The sequence below is a fragment of the Agelaius phoeniceus genome, chromosome 1 (assembly GCF_051311805.1).
Source record: "Agelaius phoeniceus isolate bAgePho1 chromosome 1, bAgePho1.hap1, whole genome shotgun sequence".
Classification (NCBI taxonomy): domain Eukaryota; kingdom Metazoa; phylum Chordata; class Aves; order Passeriformes; family Icteridae; genus Agelaius; species Agelaius phoeniceus.
Genome location: NC_135265.1, coordinates 66,848,876 through 66,871,730, shown reverse-complemented (window position 1 = coordinate 66,871,730; position 22,855 = coordinate 66,848,876). Strand labels below are relative to the sequence as shown.

General features: G+C 40.6%; 1 protein-coding gene across 1 annotated transcript in view; it reads right to left on the bottom strand.

Moving 5' to 3' along the window:
- Nucleotides 1-22,855, bottom strand: part of ELOVL2 (ELOVL fatty acid elongase 2) — a 51,332-nt gene that overhangs the window by 7,578 nt on the left and 20,899 nt on the right. The window contains exons 2-5 of the mRNA XM_054630544.2: nt 19,322-19,385; nt 13,513-13,700; nt 1,263-1,340; nt 534-705 (exon numbers count right to left, since the gene is read on the bottom strand). Of these exons, the coding sequence (XP_054486519.2) occupies nt 534-705; nt 1,263-1,340; nt 13,513-13,700; nt 19,322-19,385 (502 nt within the window). The remainder of the gene's footprint in view (nt 1-533; nt 706-1,262; nt 1,341-13,512; nt 13,701-19,321; nt 19,386-22,855) is intronic.

The window sequence follows — 22,855 nt, the reverse complement described above, 5'->3', positions numbered from 1 at the left end:
TGATGACAGCTACTATAACCTTCTGAGGATGTATTTTCATAAGAAACAGAACAAACTCAAACTGGTATTTTAATTAGTGACTAAGTAAAGTATCTTGCTAAAGCAGAGATTGATGTATACAAGAGTTGAGCCTGTAAAAGGGCCATTGATTTTATTTGTTGTGATTGATAAAGGCTTTACCAGGGTACTGACTTCTTCCTGCATCTGCTTTTAGAGTAGGTCTTGTGTGCGCTAGCTCCTCTGTGCTACTCAGTACTGTGATGCTTAAAAGCGGTTTGAAGAGAAGTAAATACATGGGTTTGTGGCAGCTAAGTGAAAAGTCTAAAGCCTAACACTCAGGTATTTTTGGCCTGAACTTTTAACCATGCTTTTAACTTTCCTGTGTTCTGCAGGTGGTCAGCAGTTCTGAAAGGCTCTGAACCCTAAAGGTGCCCTCACATTGCACAGTGACACAATTCCTTTGCATGGTGATGTGATTCCTCCCCAGCTGCAGCTGACTTAGACCCCAGGTGATGAAGCAAACAAAGACTTACTCTGCCCACAAGGTATCCAGTTCAGAACACACCACCAAATGTTAAACATAGTGGCATGGTGATACACATGAAGGAAGGTGATCTGGCTGCTTTTCTTTCTCAGCACAAAGAAGATAGTGTCCATGAATTCAATTACTTTGGAAAAATAATACCACCACAGCACCTTGGCTACCTGTACATGCAAGAACAAAGGAGCAGGAGATCAATATCTGTCCATACAATTGCTTAAATATTACTGTACTTCTTCACTCCCTAGGCATGCAACTTCCCAGAAGGCATTAGTATGCTATTAAAGGAGAAGCACAACCTCTGTCTTCAATTTTAATTTGCTTTTCAATGAAGCAGTTTTGTAAAAAAAGACACATCTTTTAAGAAATAGTATAAATATATAATTATCAAAATATAATTTAAGAAAAATAAACTTTGAGAAAGGGTTTTCTAATTGTTTTGTTGGATTTTTTTCCAAAGGTGTAGTTTTGTGGGTGAGTTTTTGCTTCATTTTGGGGTTGTTTGTTCAGTTTTTTTAAGGGTGCTACCATTTCCTTGACCCTGAACAGATTTTGCTGCCAGATTCTTCTTTTGAAAAAAAATCTAAATTTGATACTCAATACAATGAAATCTATCCTCTAGAGTAGAGACATTTTATCAGAGCTCAGGGTATGTCCTAGGACAGTTAAAGACAGTTAAAACAGAGAGGATGCTGGGGGCTGAGCTGCTTTTGTCTCTCACCCGGATATCAGCCTCCCCTGCACTGTGGAGGTTCTGGCACTGCAGGTTGTAGCCGCCTTCCCATGTGGCAAGGATGAGCTGGAACAGAAAGCAGAGGAATTACATTCATGAACAGATGGAACTTCCCCCTGCAGTTGTTCTGTCCTCATTGGTGGGTACCCACTCCTTCCATGAACTGATGCTGTTGAACCAGACAACTTGCTAATATCTTGTATTTTGAAAGGGGAAAGGCATCAGTTAAGCTGGAGAGATGAAATGATGCATTTCTTCTCTTTCTCTGGCTTTAGAGCCTTCAAGGCATGCATTAAAATCTCTCATTATTTAATGCACCTCTAAATCCTTGCTCCAAAGAAAATGCTGGAATAGTGTATCTTTGTCCTGAAGCAGTATGAACAGAGCTGCTTATGCAAAGCTGTCCTTGAGAAAAATTCCCTGTTTGCCAAGCAAACAGAAGGCAAATGCAAAGTAGTGTAATGGGAGAAATATTTCCTAATGCCATACATGTCTCTATCCTCCACTGTTAAATGCTGGAGGAAGTGAAGGAGAGCAGGCACGGTGCTGAGTGGAGGCGTGGATAGCACACAAGCAATTTCTTAGATTCTGCACATGTCACACGGGGAAGCAGAGCAATGAAATATCAGAGTGCAGCATTGGGATGGAGCAGGTTTCTAGAAAAACCATATGGTAGTCTCCAATATGGAATATTTTTATAGCAACAGCCACCTAAAGCACTCAGCAGCCCTTGTGGAAGAGGGAGCATCATCTCTTGCTTATAAATGCCATGTAGAATCCGTTGATTTTTAGAAGGTCTTGCTAATTTTCAAGTAAGTGCAAAGTGGGTTTGGGGACAAACTGGGCAACTTGTGTTCTGGAGTCTTTCTCACCCTCTACAGACACTGCAGAGAGTGAAGGTGGGAGAAATGCATCCAAGTGCTATGCTGTAAGCAGAATTGCAAGATGCTGAGAGAAGGGGGTCACTTTCAGCTCTGGAGCTACGTTCACAGGAATGATGTGTGTCAGCACAGAAGTTTTCCCTCTAGTTCACAATGAAAAGAACTGTTCTGTGTTGAATCTGTGTCAGTCTATATAAAAGTGAAGCAGAGACATCCTCAGTGATCAAAATAAATTAATTCCTAGAGTAAATACATTAAAAAATTATTATTGATAATTTCCAGAGGATTAGAAAGCAGCCTACAATGCTTATTATAAATTCACATTAAAATGCACTGAAACCTGGAGAACCACAGTCTTTTACTATTTTTCTTCTGAATTCACACTCTGTCATTGTCCCTGTAATATGAACTTAGCTGTTTTAGGTGGCCAAAACAGCCCATAGAAATTGCAGAGAGAGATGACAGTATACAGCTAATGAGTGTTTTATAGATAAATTATATGTAACAATTGAAACAAACATATTCCTTTATATTTTTCTGCTTTGCTGAAGAAACTTCGCCTCAAAATTTTCTGCTGCAGTAGGTAAAATATTGGTTCACAGAATTTGGTGGAAAATGTGCAATTTTCAATATTTTGATCAGTCTATTTTACAACTGTTCCAATTTGTGAATTATTACAATGGATTGATTTTTGAAAAATCTTTTGCATGTTGTCTCCTGGTGTATTAAAGGTCAGGAGTGAGGGCCAGTTGATTGCCCAGCAGGTCCTAGGTAAAGCCCTGAGAAAGGAAGGTGGTGTCTTACCACATGTCAGGAGCTGCAGTCTTCAATGGAGATACCTTGGGGATATTTTTGTTCTGGATTAATTGATGCTGGTTTTTTGTTTGCTTTTTTAACCATCTGGTAAGTAGTAGAGTGAGCCTTGCCAAAGAACTCTGTTGTGCTTTCACTTCTATATTAAACCTGTTTTTGATGATACCTTTGCCAGTGATTTGTTAAATGACCTTAAAACAGGCACTCAACAAAAATTGGTGTAGTCAGCAGGTTTGCAAGTAGTATCACTGACTATTTACAAAAGCATGGAAGAAGTCCAAGTCCTAAGTTCTCAGACAAATGGCTCAGGATAACTGGTGTGATTGGAAAGCTGTGGAGAAACATCTATAAGTTGCTAGGGGCTGTATAAAGGCTAGGAAGAAGAAAGTGGTCATTTGCAAAGTGTTAGATACCTTTCCAGAAGCTGCCTGCCACTATAGAAGAGATAATATTAAAGATAAACAAGGACTGGAAACTGAGAAGGAAAGCAACTGAGTTACTACTGTCCTTTAAAATAGAACAGCTCCAGAGACAGCTACAGGAGGAACAGAAAGAAAAACAGAAGTTGAAGGAAAAACAGACCTTTTATGGACCCTTTGGACCCCTGTTTATGCGGGCTCCAAATCCTCCTGACACTGTGCGGATTAGTGAACTAAACTGCTCCTCCACAAGACTGGGAGGGTAACAGATGGAATGGTCCCTGAGATAAAAAACCAGAGTTCTGTACCTGGGGCAGAACAACCCTGGCTGTACAGACAGACTGTGGAATGAGAGGCTGGAAAGCAGCCCCATGGAAGGGGACCTGGGGGTCCTGGTCAATGGCAAGCTGAACATGAGCCGGCAGTGCCCTGGCAGCCAGGAGGGCCAACCCTGTCCTGGGGGACATCAGGCACAGCATGGCCAGGCAGGCAAGGGAGGGGATTGTCCTGCTCTGCTCTGAGCTGGGGCAGCCTCACCTCCAGTGCTGGGGGCAGTTTTGGAAGGCAAAATATGAAAAAGATAGCAAGCTGTTAGAAAGCATCCAAAGGAGGGTAACAAAGATGGTGAAGGGCCTTGGGGGCAAGCCTTACAAGGAGAGACTGAGGTCACTCAGTCTGTTCAGACTGGAGAAGAGGAGATTGAGGGGAGACCTCATTGCAGTTACAGCTTCCTTATGAGGGGAAGAGGAGGGGCAGGCACTGATCTCTTCTCTGTGGTGACCAGTGACAGGACCAAGGGAGCAGCATGGAGCTGTGTCAAGGGATGTTTAGGTTGAATATCACTAATAATGTTCTCACCCAGAGGGCGGTTGGGCACTGGAAGAGGCTCCCTGGGGAAGTGGTCACAGCACCAGGCCCAACAGAGCTCAGGAAGTGTTTGGGCAATGCTCTCAGGCACAGGGTGTGACTGCTGGGGTGTCATGTGCAGGGCCAGGAGTTGAATTCAATCATCCTGATGGGAGTCTTCCAACTTGACATGTTGTATGAAGCTTTCCTGCCAGCGCTGAACAGGTGAGCTCAGTAGTATCTCAAGGTTTTGGGTTTATTTTTTTCAAGTATTTCATTCAAAGGTCCCATGTTTGAAAATGAGATGAAAAATCCCTTAGAGGCTCATAAAGAAAATATTTCTTTTCAATGTCCTAACTTTTTAATTTGGTCATAAGTTAATCAGCAACTTCTTACAAATGGTCAGCATGTAAATGCAGAGTAAGCTTTGTGGTCAGAATATCATTCTGTCAGACTGCATGATTTTATTTAATTTCTTTTGTTCATTCTTCCCTGAATTTAAAAATGCCAGATTTTTCAGACCATTCTGAAAATGGTCTGAAGACTATTTTACTTGGCAGAAGAGTTTCCTCCGGTTTGTGTCTGCATTTCAAAACGCAGTAACTTAGGCTGGAGATTTTTTTTTGCTTATTTTAATCTCAGTCTTTCACATGAGCTTTTCTGTAGCTCAGCATTTCTATTCTCTGTTGTAGGTGCCTGACATACTGCTGTGTCTCCTTTAAGGAAAATAATTCACTTTGAGATTTGACTCCTCTGCTTTGCAAGATAATTTTCAAGATTTCTGGCTAACTTCCTAATTAAGAAAAAAAAAAAAAGGAAAGTGGAAATTTGGAAAGCAGTGAGTAATTTTTATGGGATCCTGGTGATCCTAGGCCATCCCATTTTTATGGGATCCTGGAGATCCTAGACTCTCCTTTGCAAGTCTAGCTGGAAGAGGTGGAAGGTAAGCAGCTCACTCCATGGTGCCAAATGAGCCAGATGCATATCTGGAACAGAAGCCAGCACCTTGACAGAAGACATTTTGGTCTCAGATCTCTTTCTTTTCCGATACCAAACCCATACATTACTTGTACTGTTTTGGTGCTGTTCCCTTTTGTATACTGAGCAGTCACAACTCTGCAGAGCTGATGGTGTATCAATCACTCAGAGATGGTGCAAGTGCAGGAACTATCAAAGAGATGAGAAATCCCCTCTATCTTTTGAAACACAAATTCTCTCCCTGTAACAAACAATTCTTTGGATTCTTTGCATTCTTGGTAGCATATTCTGAAAATAGTATTAAACAAGTATTGTTTGAAGCTATTTGGAAAAACAGATCACGTAAAGAGCAAAGTGCTGACTTGTGAAAAATTTCTGCTAAGTAGCAACATTCTATTAATTAGTATAGTTTTCATCTTTTGCTGTTTGCCCTAATGTTGTTCTTAACAGATTCCTGTTTTCACACTAATTACTTCTATTCATCTACTCAAGTACAAACAGCACAAGAATTCACGAGTTGTTTTGGCACTATAGTCCAACTCCTGCCTTATTTTTGTAAATGGGGAATTAAAGTGTTCAGAATTGAAAGTTGGCTCCTTTGTCAGAGGTTTCAGGGGTGGGCAGCAGGTACCAAAAGATGATGCAATCCTCTCACCTCACTGAGTAGCAGACTAAGCTCTGACAGCCTGACCCAGGGGCCTGTGCCCTTCTCATTTTAAGCTCTCAAATTCAAAAATCTCACAGCTGTAGCTTGTTTTTCATCTGTTCCCCATAGGCTAGAAAGGAAAGTGATGTGATTTTCTAAATGGATATTGTCATTTCTACTGACTGCATGTTCTCCATGCTCTTTTGAGCTATAGAAAAATCTCTGTGCATGGTTGGACTTTCTCAGAGAGGAAATGCCTGGAAGCAATAAGATATTCCCCCTTGTCCCAGGGCAGGAGGAAGGCAGAGGGTGAGGCAGCAGCACTGGGCCACATCTGGCTGGTGAGCAGTCACCAGAGGTGTTCCTCAGGATCAGTTCTAGGGCCAGTGCTGTTCAAATACCTCTCAGTGATCTGGAGGCAGGAATTGAATGCCCCCTTAGCAGGCTTGCTGATGGTATGAAACAGGGAGGTGCTGCTGACTCTCCTGGGGGACAAGAGTCTTTGCTGAGAGGTAGAGTGGAGCATTGGGCAGTCATCAGTGGGATGAAATGTAACAAATCCAAATGCTGGATCTGAATGCTGGGATGTCCTTACTTTCTACTTCTTATGTAACTTTTCTGCTGACAAATCTTATGGCTACTGCTTAGCTCTAATTGCAGTTCTGCTATCTCTGAGGTCTGCCTTTGGCAGCTTTCCCAAAACCCTCTGATTTTAAGGATTACCACAATTCTCCATCTCAGTCCAACTAAAAAGAAACTTTTGTGTTGTTTATTAACTGCTTTGTGTTTTATAGAGCTTTACTATAGTATATCTGTTTAGTACTTGTTTAAAGCATCTTTTTTGTTTGTATTAAGCATTACTATATTACAACACAGCAATTTTAATGTTGCAAAAGTTTAGTTAGTTTAAAGGGTATAAGTTATATTTGATAGTAATTATGATTCCTTGTTTGAAAAAATCTCGCTTGTTTTAAGGACTTAACTCAAAACTTTCCTCCATGTCTATACTTTTATCTACTGTCTCTGTAAGATTTTGAGAACTTTCTGTGAATCTGTTTCTTATTTCTCTCTCTTGTATGATGAAAACTTTTTTGATAGTTTTGTCTATTATTTGTTGCACACACTTAAGTATGTAAGATATTACTATTAGTATCACCCTTAAAACACTTAATACATACAGACCTATTTTACAAAGTTCCCTTAGCTAAGGTGTAAAGCTCCATTCTTTGAATAAATCATTGACTTATGACTTATTGTCTTCTTTAATTTGAGTTGTTAAATCTTTTAGTTTTTATATGTTTTTGTGGATGGATTCAGAATGGTTGGATAGGTTCATATAACACAATCCTTTAAATTCTAAGTGGGGGAGGAATGGCTGGAGATCAGCCCTGTGGAAGGGGATCTAGGAGTGCCACTTGGTTAGTGCCATGGCTTCCCCAAATGTAAAAACTTAGTGGTGGTGTTGTGCCAAACAGACCCAGGTGCTGAATAGGAAACACTCCACAAGATTTGTCACAGGGGAAATATTTTGTTGTTCCTCTTTATGATGCATTCAAGATGTTTTTCATGGGATAGAACTGTGAAAAGTGTGCTTTGGGCAACTGCTTGGTGAGGCTCTCCAGCTCTCCATGGGTCTGGTTAGAGGTCAAAAAATTGCAAAGATCTGCTAATTCTGTAATCACCAACTGGAGTTTGCTATCCTGACCTGCAGAACGTACTGCTGGACCCAAGTTGGATGTCTCCTCCCCCTGGAGCATTGTAGCTAAAAGGATACTGGTTATTCCAGATGGAGGAAATATGTGGTCCTATGCTTTCTTCCTGTTTTTAGGTCAGAGAGTTCATAACATGGTGACAAAAAATAAGAACCCCTTCCCAAGTGAAGTTTAGATAATTGTTTGAATTTTTTTATCAGCAAAAACTCTTTCAAATGTAAAGCCATATTGTTGAGAAAGTACCAGACGGTTCTATTTAATACTCCTTAAGTAAATGGGAGCCTGATAGAAGGATTAGTGAACTAATGACTTCAAAATTACTTATGAATAGTAATTACTTTGAGTATTGCTGTTGTCTGGGATAGTGGGACAGGCTAAAAGAAATCCTGTCTAGGCTTATTTTCCATGAGTCTTTTATTACATCTGATCTGAATAGCTCCCCTATCATATTTTGTAGTACCAGTGGTGGTATTAGAAGCTGTGCACATATGGAAAACCTCATCATATGAAGTTTTATTCCTGATTTCCCATAAGGTTCTACTGAATTTTGTTTGAATGTGCACAAGAGATCCAGAGCACTGCATTTTTCCATGATCAGGTTAAATGTTCAACTGAAATGCAGAGCTCAGAAAGGTCAGTATGAAAGACAAGAAGAACACAGGGGATGAAAACTGAGCTGTGAAGACAACATGCCCAGCTGGAATAACTGCAGGCAAGGACAGCAGAGTCAGCTCCTCAGCTCTTCAAACAAATTATTTGATTAAGATAGAACACCTGGTAATTTAACTCCATTCACACAAAGTTCTTACTTGATCAAAAGATCAGTTTGCTCTTGCCCTAACATTTCACTGCTTTACAATGCACTCTTGGTGACCTTTTGCTCTCTAGGTTTTTCTTTTTCCCTCTTCTCCTTTTCTTCAAATGATAGAAGAGTGCATCTGATCTCTTCTGGTTTCTCACTTTGTTCTTTTTCTCTTTCTGCCCAAATAGTCTGTACAAATAGTCTTTCAGTACTAAATAATTGTTTCAAAGGAAGCCTTCACTTCAAGCACCAATACTGATGGATCTAGAATCTTTCCATATTTCTGTACTTAATTTACATTTGTTGACTTCTGGACACTTAATGAAGGAGTAAACAATAATTTATCACAATTTTACAAACAAACAAACAAACCCAAAAAACCCCCAACCCTGAAACAAAATCAAAACAAAACAAATACCAAAAGCAAGATTATGTTGAAGTTGTATTCCTACAGTAAAATTCCAGGACAGTTCAAATTGATTAAGATCTTTTTCACCTTTCCTCATCGTCTGCACTGTTGAAGGTTTACTTGGAACTTGTGTTAGACAAGCTCCATCTTCTCAACACTTGCACAGATAGGAACTAAGTCCTTCTGATATAAGCCATTATAATGATGGAATTAAACAGAGTTTTAGTGCTCCTTCTATTTTTTATTTGTTCATTTTGTTTTACCCCATTATGTCTAATTCAGGCATTATACTTTCTAGTAATATGTGAGATATAGCCTCAGTTGCAGTGTGCAGGGCTAAAAGTGGTGGCAGATGGCCCTGATCATTCTGGCACTCCTGGGAATCCTCTCACCACATTGGCATCTATGAATATGCAAGTTATGGCTAGAATTCAGAAACTGGACTTAATGTGGGATGAATTTTCAGCTCCTAGAAACAGCTAAAGTGCATTTGGCTTACTGCTTTTTATTTTATTTAATCCTGCAAGGTAGAAGACTTTTTTTCTGGCTCCTCTAGAAAGGTTAATGCACTAGGCTGGCAATACTTGTGAGTTCTGTTCTTTTCCCTTTGCTCTGAAATGAGGGGTCCTCACAGGCAAGTCCTGCTTCCCCACATGGGTGTGGTTGCTTGCTTACAAATCCCATGGATTTGTAATAAATCTGAGAAGCTACCTGGGGATACAGACAGCTTGAGACATCACGCCACCCCTCTGCTAATGACACATATCTCTAGATCTCCTTTTTAATCTGACCCAAATGGTGCCAGTGTCCTGGTTTTCTCAGTGCCTGATCAACACAAGGACTTGGGTGAGACCTTGATGACCAGCTGAGATTTGATTTAAATAGGGCAGAGGTGATACTGCTGGGGAAAGCAGCCTAGGACTGTGGCAGAGATTATGTCTATTCCTATTAGTGAGAGAGAGTATCCTCACCTGAGTAATTTCAGAATTCAGAGATGAGCATCAGTCTCCTGTGTTTCCAGTTTCAATTTATCACTGAACTTGTGACAGTTTGGTCTCTGGTGCCTCAGGATGCACCCCTGAAGTGTGGTTTGTAAGCATATGAAACAATTCTGAAATGTGCACAGATGTGATGTTTTTTCACAGTAAGCTGGTTTACTGCTCATAGTGGGTAATTTTAGCATCTTAAGCAAAGATTTGTGCAGAGAAAAGGCATATATTTCTTAAGGGAAATTGTTAAAAGTTTTGATTTTTGTTGAAGTAAAAAGGTGCTGGCTGTTTTTCCTAATACAGAATTTGACAATGTTCTAGAATTTCTTAATGTTGGATCAGTAGAGTTAATCTGGGTCTATGAGCACTTATGGTACAGAAAAGTGCACAACAATAACAAACTTCTGATGTGGCTTTCTTTGGTAGCAGTAAGAGTGGAAGGAATTGTCTTTTGCCTCCTCAGCAGCCCACCTGCAGCCTGCCCAGTTTAAGCACAGGACCTTTGTCTAAGCTTCAGGTACTTGAGAAAAGGTGTGCTCCAAACCCAAGTGCCAGCTTCACCATATTCAGCTGGGGAAGGTAACGTCAAGGCAACTTTGACAGCTTCAGGAAAATCTATCTGCCTAACTCAGAAGTCTAAAAGTCCAACAAGCTGCCCTTCTGGGAGGCCTTCAGAGGCACCTAACTCTTTGTTGACTCAAAATTTTTGAGATATCTCATTAGGATGAGGGCAAAGCCATTTATCTTTAGACCTTGTCCCTGGGGGATCCTAGAGGTATCTGGCCTTATGCTAATGGCACATCTTAGAGCTGCCCTGGAGCTGTTCCTCCAAGTGCTTTGCGGATTGGTTGACCTCAAAGCTCAGAGATAAAATCGGCTCCCAGATAGTTCATGCCCATGGTGCAGTGCATGGAGCTCTGGCTCAAAAGAGGAATGTACCCTTGGAGATTTAAAAACAGCCCTTTTGTTATGACTCATTGCTGTAATCTCCGCCTTCTTGCCTTGAGGTTGCACAAATCAACTGTCATGAAGTGCCAGCTATAACTAGTCAGGAGATGAGGGTGAGGAGATGAAGAATTGAAGCACAAGTACACTCATCAGCAGGTTTACCATGTTTCTCATTAAATCCATCATGTGGGACAGCCTGTATTTGGATATACACCCTTGTGAATGAGATATTTTTTTCTTTTGAATGTCTAAGAAGCAACCCCTACATTCTGGAGCTATTGCAAGAAATGCTGTGTGGCACCCTATAAACAAAACAAAGAAAGATTGTTGGTTATGGGGGTTTCTTTTGGTGGGGTGTGGGTGGGTGGAGGGGAATGTGTTTTATCTGTATTGTAGAGCTTCTTATTTTGTGATTGTTCCCCAGTACAGAGACCAGAGGGATTTAGATGCAGTGAGAGGATGGAGGAATAAAACAATTGTTGTGGATGTGTCTAACCAGGAATTGATCCCAGATCACAGCCACTGGAAGGATCAGCTGTGTTTACATAAGGAACCACTGTGCAGAATGTGCTAAATATAGGTAACTCTTGCCTTAATGAGCTTAGTGTCCACAAAAGACTGAGAGAATAAGGGGCATAGAGAGAAGCTTTGGAAATTAGACATTTTGAAATATTGAATCACCATGATTTTATTTGGTAATGAAGAGAATTTCTGCTCTCCCACTTGCCTGTTTTTCTTCATCAGGGATGTGCAGGCTACCTCAGGCAGTACAATACTGCAAGTATTAACTTCCATTCTGCTCCTTCACAGGAGAAGCTGTGATGGAAGCCAGAGAAGTAGACTAAGAGAAAATACAGAGCCAGTAAAATGGAAGCATGTTTTGTACAGTGTAAAACCAGCCTAGCTGACAGTCCAAAGCTGAGAGAGAAATCTGCATTAGAACAGCTGGCAGTGCAGATCAGCCATCATGCTCTCTGGTTTCCCAAATTTGCAGAATGTGAGCTGTGAGCTGGCACTGCCAGCCATGCCCAGCTGCCATCTGGGAGGTGTAAATCAGCAGCCTCCAGCCTCAGAATCAAGGTTTCAAGGGACTAATCTGAGGACTAACACAACTCAGCAACTGTCTGCAGCAAAGCTAGCCTCAGGAAGGATGGAGCAGGAAGGCAGCTGAACAGGAGGTGGCTAAATACAGTTCCTACCAGGATGTGAAGGTGGCTAAAACTAAATTTGCTTAATTCATGCAAATGAGACCTGCTGAAATTGTCTTTGTTCTTCCATTTATTTACTTGTGGCAGGCCAGATCAGACTGGAAGGGAAAGGGGGCAGCAGTATTGTTTTCTATTCAGTTAATCCTTTTTGCTGAGTCCTGCTACTGCAGCCAGTTATCTGCATACCTCCCAGCAAAATGGGGATTTAAACATCAAAGTACTAATTTATATTCTGGAGGACAATCACTGTGGAATCATCAAACCTTCCAGCAATTGTCCTGGTTTCTGCTTTGCTCCAAACCTTATCCTGCACTCCCAGACAAGCTAGAGCAGCCTCTGAAGCAAGCTGGAGCATTGACCAGGATAAAGCTCTGTGTAATACAGTCAGTCCTTTGCACAAAGACACAAACCTGAACTGCTCCTCAGCCATTTGACCAGGCCAGTCACTTGCTGTTTAGCTCAAATTAATTTAAAACTTGAAGTCTTTGGGTGTCCTGTTTGGCTTCTGAAAAGTTTCTTGTCCAACCAACAGAATAAGGTGGAAACTGTGGCTGAGAGAAATGCTGTGAGGCTGTGCAGGTAACAGAGCAGTGTCAGGCACATGCTGGCACTGAAATCAAGCACACAAAGTCAAGTACACTCTTCAGCCAGGGCTTCTCATGCCCAGGGTCACTCCTTTGGCAAAAAAAAAAAAAAAAAAAACCAAAAACCAAAAACTAACAAAAAAAGGTTTTGTGGGTTTTGTCTTCTATTTTTTGTTTTTTAGGGCTTCGAGTAATGTATGTTAACACCTTAACATTAAAAGTATCACAGTTATCAAAAGGCTGAGAATGGGCAGCTCCCAAATAATATCCAAATAGTGACTTTTGATTTCTGCTTCCCTGCAGAAGCAAAACCACACATGTCTGCTGAGGGGCACTGTTTGAATCCTCTGCTGTTGCAAAATCATCAGAAGCATTCAAACCTCTCTTCTGATTCTAAATATATCCTGAATTATATGAGCATGTGTTTTTGTGATAAGTACTTGGGAAATAATCTATGTGACCATATTCAGCCTCCAAGCCCCACAGCCCTTGCTTTTGGATGAAGTGCTAAGTTTTTAACATCTGTCTTTTACTGTCTGACTGTATGAGGAAAGCTTCTTAGCCACACAGCAGAAAAATAGCACTGAATTGCCAATGTCATAGAGAAATCAGTACTTGCTCTCATTTATAAATCTGTTCATGCTTAAGCATGGGCCTGGAAAAATCATTCCACAGTCAGTCATACAAATTAAACCCAATCTAAGGCATTTTCACAGGTGCTGAAGGACAAAGTATAGGCACATTTGAGCAGAGTGACTGCTGCAGATTCGAATTTATGCTTGTGGACACAGTCCTGGCCGCAAAGAGCTGTCCCCAGGTCTGGAGTGTAGCTCAGAAAGGACAACGAAAATGTGCCAAGATCTAAGATGAGAAGGAACTTTTTAATATTATTTTGCTGTTGATGTAAACTTTCCAAGCAAAACCACCTGTCACTAGTATATTTCTGCTAAAAAACTGTACCTTGGTTGCCTCCCCCAGCCATGCTGCACGGCAGAGCACTTACCTCTATCAGCATGTAGAAGGAGAGCAGCGTGATGCCCAGGTTATACACGATGAGGTGAGGTCTCAGAGAGAAAGGAGGCCTGTTCTTCATGAACTTGTTGCCCAGCCATATGCAGAGTAGATATGCTCCAGTAAGGAAAAACGTGGGAAGGTAAGAGTCCAAAAGGAACCATCCTCTAACCCTGGTATCTAAAAAAAGAAACACACGGAGCGTGCAATTAAGAAAATTATGGTAAAGTATTGCTAAAATAAGGCAGAACACATAATGAAAAGAATCTGCTAAAAGTGTGAGATGGAATCAGCCATTCTTTCCTCACAAGAATTATCCATTGCTTTTAACTTATCAAAACTGCATGCTAAGTCTCAGAGAATGTGGGCTGAAAACTGCATGGAATTCCCTGATAATTTAAGGTCACCTAAATCATCTCATTTTAATTGTAAAGAGAAAGCAAAAGGGAAAATCCCATTCTTATATGCTTTTAAGAAATTATTTAATGTTTTCACTTAATATTTATTTAAATCCTATCTGAATCTGCTCAACAGACAATTTGCAGACACTATTAAATCCAAAGTATGTAATGTTGCCAGCTCATGTGTTATTTTAATTCTGCACATACCATACAGGAAGGTATATAGCATTGACTAGAAAACGTTCATACATGGGGAAGACATTTCCAAAACATCAAATATGAAAAGCAAGTGGCAAATGTTTACTTTGATGGTTATCAAAGACTTTTAGCTGGGCAAGGGCTTGCTTTCTCACAGTTTCTGTCCCAATTGCCTGGTCCTGAAGTGAAATATTAAGGTCAAATCCTGCTTGCCTTATTCACACAAGTAATCCCATTGGAAGTAATCAGATAGTTCAGTGTATATGAGCAAAGCCTAATCCCAGATGCCAAGCTGGAGGCACCACTTTGTTGTCGTATGAGCAACTGGATGTCATGAGTGAAAGGGGTGTGATTTCTTTTCTCCTTTCTTTTTCCAAGACAGAGAAAAATCTATAGTCAATTTTCCATAGCAACATTCTTCAGCCATTTACCTATGGAAAGAACAAGGGGGCATCATGGCTTATTTTTAGAATGACTTGTGGAGTAAGTGAAGAAAGAAGTCAGTGAGGAGTCATTGTGCAGGTCTCACAGAAAGTTGTTCTTTCTGCTCTTAGAAAGATGTTTTTGCTCTTGGAAAATATTTTAAATTACTTAGATTACTTTTTTACAAAGGCCAAGATTGTGTTAAAATTGTAAAACAAAAGCTATTCACAGTGCATGAAAAAAACATTTTACTGGTTTTCTGCCTGTGCTGAAATTGGAAAAAACTGGGCAATGGATGATGCACCAAGTAAATGTGCCCAAACAATTAGTAATTGATTGGAATTTTGCTGTACTGTATTATTTCCAACAATTCCTTCCTCAGATATACTTGCATACAAGTATATGTAAAGTGAAATTTTACATATGTTGGAGTAACCTGCATATGAGCCAGGCTTTGAACACCAACTTTCTTTCTCATTACATTTTCCCTCTGCCTCCCCCCTCACTTCCACTGCAGTGGCTGTAACAGTCAGCTGTTGAGTTTGGATTCCATGAGGCTTGTTAGCCCTTTTCCAGGAAAGACTTTCAACCAGGCCACCATTGCCATGGAAATCCAATGCTCTCCTGCTTTTGACTCTCCCTTTTGAACTTCCAAAAACCTCTGGGAGCAGAGAGGTGTAGGATTAAAGCAGTTACAACAGCACAATCCTTCCTTTTATGGCAAAGCCTTGCTTTGTTGAGCATTACCAAGCTAGAACGCCTGTTGTCTGTCTTCAGATCTCAGTACTTCTTAGGATCACCTCAGTGTGAGAAGGAAACACTTCCAACAATCTCCTAAAGCTCACAAGCCATGTGTGAAGCACTGGAATGAATATTTTAGAAGTGATTCTGCTTTCCTATGGGCTCTCAACATGACACAGGAGTCACAGGATAGGCAAAGGTTAAATGTTTAAGTGTTGATGTCTTAGGAGTGTGTGTTTTAGGAGCATAAGGACTTAATTTATTTAATTGCTATCCTAAATGAAGATGTAGAAAGCAGTCATGTCAGCAAGACTGCTATCTAAGGAAAGGTCTCCCATCCAAGGATTGCAATACTTGGTGCATAAAGGTTACATGCACAAAGGTAAATTGGCATCAGTAGATAGCAAAGCTGCAAGTGTGATCAAAAAGGAAAAATATTCAGAAGCATTCAGAATACAAATTAAACTACACAGAATAAATTCTGCCCCAGTGTGCCCTCCGAAAGTTTTCATTCTGCTGTGAGTGGCCACAAGCATGTGGCCTGATCCACACAAAAGCAGAACTCATGTGCTTGTTCAGGTCAGCATGCCAAGTATTTTAAAGTTCTATAGTATTCCAGTTTCAAGAGAAATTGTTTAAACATGTACCCTTCCTGAATATTTCCCACCACGACCTCAATACCTTGAAGAGTAAGACAGTTTCTGGCAGAAAGTGGTTTATAAAGGGCAGCCAAGGAACGTGACTCTTTTGTTTCCACTTCCACTTATCCCTGAATGACAAGCAGAGGGAGGTTTTTATGTGTCAAAAAGGGGGAGGAAAGGGAATGTATTTCAAAAGAAGTTATCAGAAGAATGAGAGATGAAAAGTATTTCTGTTGACCGACAGTTAAATCTCCATGTTCAAGTACTATAAAGTTACACTGTCAGTAGGAGAAAGGATTATTTTTACAGTATTGAACTTGCACAGCATCTGAAATTGAGACCAAAACAGTGAATAAAGTCACAGTGGGAAAGCACTGGACTACAGCAGGGGAAGGAGCAGGCGCCCGCAAGCTCCGATCGCTCCGTGAATAAGCTCATTCACGGTCACTGGCCATGATGTGCCAAACCCTTGGGGTGAAATCCTGGCTCCCTTTAAATGAGTGGCAGGCCTCCCAGGCTCTTTACATATCAGGCCTTTATCAATGAGGTTTAGAAACATTTTGATTCAAGTTTCTGTATAGCTTTGGCCACTCAGTGTCTGAGTAGATTCACTCCTTTTTAAGGTGCAGAGGGTAGATGGGTTTGCCCCAGTGCCTTGCTAGTGATCAGAGTCTATTAAGGAAAAGTGCTTTTTACTTTATCATAACTTTATCAAAATACATCTCTTCTTGACCACCTCTGTTTCATTCACAGATAAAACAAACAACCAGTTAACTAGATTTAGCTCCTGCAATTCAGTATTACTTAATTTTGCATAACACCAAACAATACTCTGCAAATGAAGGGTTGTGGTGGTGTTCACAGGAGTCCCAAGATAAAAGAAGAGACAAGAATCTTGGCTCCATGTTTCAGAAGGCTGATTTATTATTTTATGATATATAATATATTAAAAGAAAATGATATATTAAACTTACACTAAAAAATTGAAGAAAATATTTCATCAGAAAGCTAGCAAAGAATAGCAAAGAATGGAATGATAATAAAATCTTGTGACTAACTAGAGTCTGAGACAGCTGGACTGTGATTGGCCATTAATTAAAAACAACTACATGAAACAAATCAAAGATGCACCTGTTGTATTCCACAGCATCAGATAATTATTGTTTACATTTTTTTTGAGGCCTCTCAGCTTCTTAAGAAAAAAGATCCTAGCTAAAAATTTTTCATAGAATATGTCTGTGACAAAGGGTTACCCTGGAAAAATTATCTCTTACAGAAGAAAATCGCTATTTCACTCATTCAATTTGCTTTGAGCATAAGAACAAGAGGGACCAACACCAAATTGTAAGACTACCCCTTACTTAGGGATGAAACCAATGGGCAGGTATATGGCTGCTGTTCCCTGACCCAAAGGACTTGTTCTGCTAGCTTGAAAGCAAACACAGAGGTTATGTAATCTACAAAGCCCAGCTGATACCAGTGAATGAAGGTACAAAATTAGCCAATATTTATAAATCAAATTCAGATCTCTGATATTCTGTCCCTCATTGTGGTAGGGCAGTACTGCAGCTTGTGTTAACCTGGTGCTCCCCATGTGACAGAGATAGCCACACTCTAGTTCCCAGAGGCATTCTGTCCCTTCTAGTGCCCTCAGACATATCTGTTAGTGATGACAAAGACCTGCATAGTGACACAAATATCTCAGGAGTTACTACCTAAAATACAAACAATAAATAGGGGATTAGTTTTTAAAATAATAGAATGCTGTTATCTATCCTTTTAATACATCTTGCTGCAGAATGAAGTGTGTACTGTGGATGAAAATCAGTAGAGAGAAAGAAGAATGGTTTGTGGGTTTAGATGCTTGGGGAAGCTCTCAAATTCATTAGATATTCATCTGTGGGGTCGTTTGATTTAAAACTGATTGCAGTCTATCGTGAATTATTTATGTGAATTATTTATGTGGATAAACACACTGGAGGGAGATAGGCTATTCAGGAAATGTATGATACTGTGTCATTATACCACCAGTTAAATTAAAGATCAGAGTGCAGAGGCATGGACAAACAAAGCTATCTTCAGCACTGATGTCTGGAGAAGGATGGTGATGTACTTGGCAAGCAATACAAATGATATTTGTTTAATTGAAGGGCTTTCTAAAATCCCAAAGGGATCTCTGTGCTATTCCAAATTGGATCAACTATAGCTTACTCCTTCAGACAATTTGTCTGGACCAACAAGGAAAGAGGAATAGAAGAGAACATCATTTTTATTTGGAAAAAAACAAAACCAAAATAAACCACCAAAAATAGTGCTTTTGTTCTTCTGATCACATTTCTTTGTTAATATTAAAATGTACTATTGTAGAAGCCATTAATAAAACCTATTCTGCTTTAATCACTTCTGCTGCAGTTCCCAAGCTATTCAGTGTTTCTTCACTTGAAATCTTTCTTTCAAACTTCACATCTACTGTAGACATGATGGAAAAGATTTTGTAGCCAGCCAGCCAGCTAAGAAAAATTAGAATTTCTTGTGCTTAAGAACACATCTTTCTCTTTTACTTCCAATTAAGCAAGAACTGTTTCCGTGACATGGAGAACACTACTACAACAAATTGGGAATCCATAATCATGCATCCATCCCCACAGCAGCAGTTCTGGACTTTACCATGGATAGAAGTTTGCAAGGCAATTCCTGAAATTAAACCCAGCCCTATCAACAGCAAGGTGGCCTTGCAGGGGCCTACTCTGAAGACTGTGTACTTTCTAAACTCCTGTCTCATCCCTTTCTTGTATTTGCTTGGCTCTCTTAGCCCTGACTTTGATGCTTTATCCTTGGCTGCAGTTCTATTTTAGGATTGGTTTCTTTTTTACTTACTTGTTTCAATCCTAACAGAGCATGAGGCACCTCCAACCTAAAATTATTTAAGTTACTCTTGTCCAAACTGCTCCAGAAAAGCAATAATAGGAAGTCAAAAGATGACTCTCACCCAACCAATTGGTTTATTGAAATTTTGGATGTGATCCTGCAGGTTGCTTTTGCTCCAAACATCCTTCTGAATTAGGCAATTTAATAAGTAGCTGGACCAAACAAACTGGATTATGAATGACAATCAGTCCCAAAGCAGACCTTACACTTTCAGAAAGATCCAGCCCTTCAGGCTCTTTATTCCACATTAGGATGAAAAACTGAATTTTTCTGATATTCTCAGAAACCAAGGAATCACAAATCATTGTATTGATAGATTTGCTACAATAATGGTGTCTTCCTGATAATACTGCGATTCTGCCTAGTTTACATTTTTCAATAAGAAGTTGCCCAACAAATTTATTAGAAGTTTTTTGGGTGGTAATCCCTAGAAGTATTTCCTTAAAGGGCTGTAAATGGAACAGCTTACCTCGAGGTCCAAACATATAGTCCACAAATTCATTTACTTCCCGGTCAAAAGCTTTCAAGGTCTCCTAAAAAACATGGAAAAGGCCATGTGAAAAAGACATTATCTCAGGGTCACAGAGAGAATATGATTTAAAAAAACCTCCAATAAACTTGTAAAAAGTTTGTCATGCGCAAGTATTTCCAAAGTACACAACATCATGAATACTGAAAACCCCCAAACCTCTTTAAAAATTAATTTAGGGCAGATTGTGGTCTAGATATCAATACAGGTCTCATTCCTGGAAACAGCCCAAACTAGAACTCTTTAGGAAGGGAAATTAAGGTTTATGAAATTCAGCAAGTATCACAGTAAACCCATCTGTGATGGGTGTAGTTTTCACTCTGATAAAGATGCTTCTTTGTTTTTATTATGTTTCCTCAACTGAATATCTCAATGCTTTACACTTAAAGAAGGAAATCTTTAAGTGATTGAAGTGACGGTGGGCCAACTGAGATTTCTCTGAATGAGGTCCCAAGTTCCTATAAAGCAAGCCTACAGAAGAACCTAGAGGTCCAGTGACGAAGTTCAGGCCATGTAGGGTGGCAGGAAGAGGCAGGTAACTTTATAGAGATATTGTGCTTTGAGGTCTTGGTCAATGAAGCTGCCAAGCTGGCAGGTTTAGCAAATTTGTGTCTGTTTTTGACTGAGTTGGGAGCTAAGCCATGACCTACACAGTCCTTTCCCCAGCTGGATGTGGTGATCTCTTCCCAGACTGCAGCTCTGGGCAGTGGCTTCCTGCATGCCTGTGCCTGAACAATTCCTTGCCACAACATGAGGTCAGCCAGGTTCTCCCGCTCTTCTTCCCAACAGCATCCTACTGTGCTTGATGGACTAATTTCAGCACTGAGAAAATGCTGCCAGGCTGAGGAGAGGGACATAGAGTGATGCTGAGCCTTGCTGCAGGGCAGGAGCTGCTGTGGGCTCTGGATGCCTTTGAATGCCAGATATCTCCACACCAGCCTGGACTGCTGACACCGTTAACAGATTTGCCTTATGAAGAACCATATTTGCACACTGGAAGTTCCAGCCCTGACCCCTCCATGCCTGTACTAGGACTGGGTTTTGATCTGGGCAGGGACAAGCTCCTGGCACTCCCAAGCCCCTTCCTTGTGTTTCTTCTGCCCTTGATTTTGGTCCTCAGACTGTTCCAAGTGGACAGATTTTGTGTGAACAACTGGTAATGAGAGGTTTCTTTCAGCAGCTTGGGCTATAAACCTCTGTCTCCGTAAGAAGCTGCTGCATTGAAGTTTTCTCGGAGAAAAATCCAACAAAAAACCCCCAAATGAAAAGTATATATTTTTCTGAACAAAAATCAAACCAACCAAACAAAAAACCCTAAACAAACAACCAAACAAAAAAAGCAACCAACCAACCAAAAATATTTCCTCAAAAGAAACTGATGATTCACGATACAAAAAGGTTTCTCATACTTCACAGCACTGAGGAAATTAAACTAGCTTTTAGGAAGGTGTCCTGGCTACAGCCCATAAAGAAAGGCATTTTCTGAATTTCAGACAATTACCTTAGCAGCCTAATGATGGCTTCTGTCACAGGAGGTGACTCGATTTCTAGGTGTGGGACCTGTGCAAAAATCTGCTTCCATTTTTATCCCCTTGAGCTATACAGTAGTTCTGTTATTATTTCATGACAATGATACTCCCTTTTGGGAAATGCCACTGCTGCCTGTCTGTGATGTGCCCACCTGCTGCATTAATTTGAAACAGACCTACTCCTGTGCTTCATGGTTTTGTGGTTAGACTTAACAGATTGCTTTGGAAAAAATACTGTAATGGATTTGAGTGACTTCTGGGAATGAGCATGCAAAGCTATTTGCTTTCATGCTTACATTACATAAACAAATCTTACATGTCCAGAACAAAGTAAAACACCATGTATATTTCTTTTATATTAAAATACTGTAGACAAACCCATTCTCAGCTGCATTGAAATGGAAATTAGGTACTGAATGCTTCTAACAGTTAGATGGAGGAACAGGAATTGTAGGATATTAAGAAGAGCAGAATAAAATAAAAGAATCATAGAATTGTTTAGGTTGGAAAAGACTTTTAGGGCATCAAGTCCCACTGTACACCCAGCTCTGCCAACTCCACCACAAGACCATGTCCCTGAGTGCACATCTACACGTCTTTTAAACACCTCCAGGGATAGTGATAAAACCTGTGACTTCTCTGGTCAGATTGTTCCAGAGCTCAACAACCCCTTCAGTGAAGAAATTTTTTGTAACACCTCATCCAAACCTCCCTGGCACAACTCGAGGCCATTTCATCCTTTCCTTTCATTTGTGACCTGGGAGAAGAGGCCAACCCCCACCTGGCTACAGTCTCCTTGCACACAGTTGTAGAGGGTGATAAGGTCTCCTCTGAGCCTCCTTTTCTTCAGGCTAAAACACCCCCAGCTCCCTCAGCCACTCCTTATGGGACTTGTGCTCCAGACCCCTCCCCAGTTTTGTTGTCCTTCTCTGGACACACTCCAGCACCTCAATGTTCTTGTATTGAGGGGCCCAAAATTGAACACAGGATTCAAGGTGTGGCCTCACCAGTGCTGAGTACTGGGGGATGATCACAGCCCTGCTCCTGCTGGCCACACTATTGCTGTTACAGGCCAGGATGTCACTGGCCTTCCTGGCCACCTGGGCACACTGCTAGCTCACATTCCACTGACTGTCAGCTGGTCAAGGTCCTTTTTCGCAGGGCATCTTTCCAGCCACTCCACCCCAAGCCTGTAACACTGCATGGGCCTTGCTGGACCTCACATCATCAGCCTCAACCCATCAATTCAGCCTGTCCAGATCCTTCTGCAGAGCCTTCCTGCCCTCCAGCACACCAACACTCCCTCCCAACACAGGTCACTGTCTTCACTGATCCAACCTGCAACCTCTTACACCTGGTTAGGATGAGCAGACAGCATGCTGAGTAGATGAGCCAGCCTGAAATTAAATCTACCTCCTCATGAGTGTGCATAAATGACACAGTGAGAACTTATACCAGCTGACAAACTTGTTCCCCATCTATCTTAATTAGCACTACAAAAATTCGGTGCCTGGTTTGCTTTCATTGGTAATTTGAGAGTAGAACTTTTTCTAGGAGGTGCAGCAGAGAAACAAATATTCTTCTTACAAAGAATATTTCAGCCTTTGCCTCTCTTCCAACATTGAACAGCTTATTTTAGTTTACAGGAAGAAAAATAGAAATTTACAAGATACAGATTTATAAGCTTGTTATAGAAATTATATTTGTTTATATACCTAAAATGAGTAGTAATAGTTTGGGAAAAGAAATTCTTAAAAAAGGTAGGTAATTTTATGTGACTAGTCTTGACACCTTCCTGTAATGCTGCTACAAGAGACTACGCTGTGTTTCTGGGTTTTAGAACATGTCCTTAATAGTACCTCTGGGCAGATTAGATGCAAATGCCTTGCTCAACATGATCTGTCACATTTCTAAAGAAAAGAAAATAAAACCAAAAATCCATGTG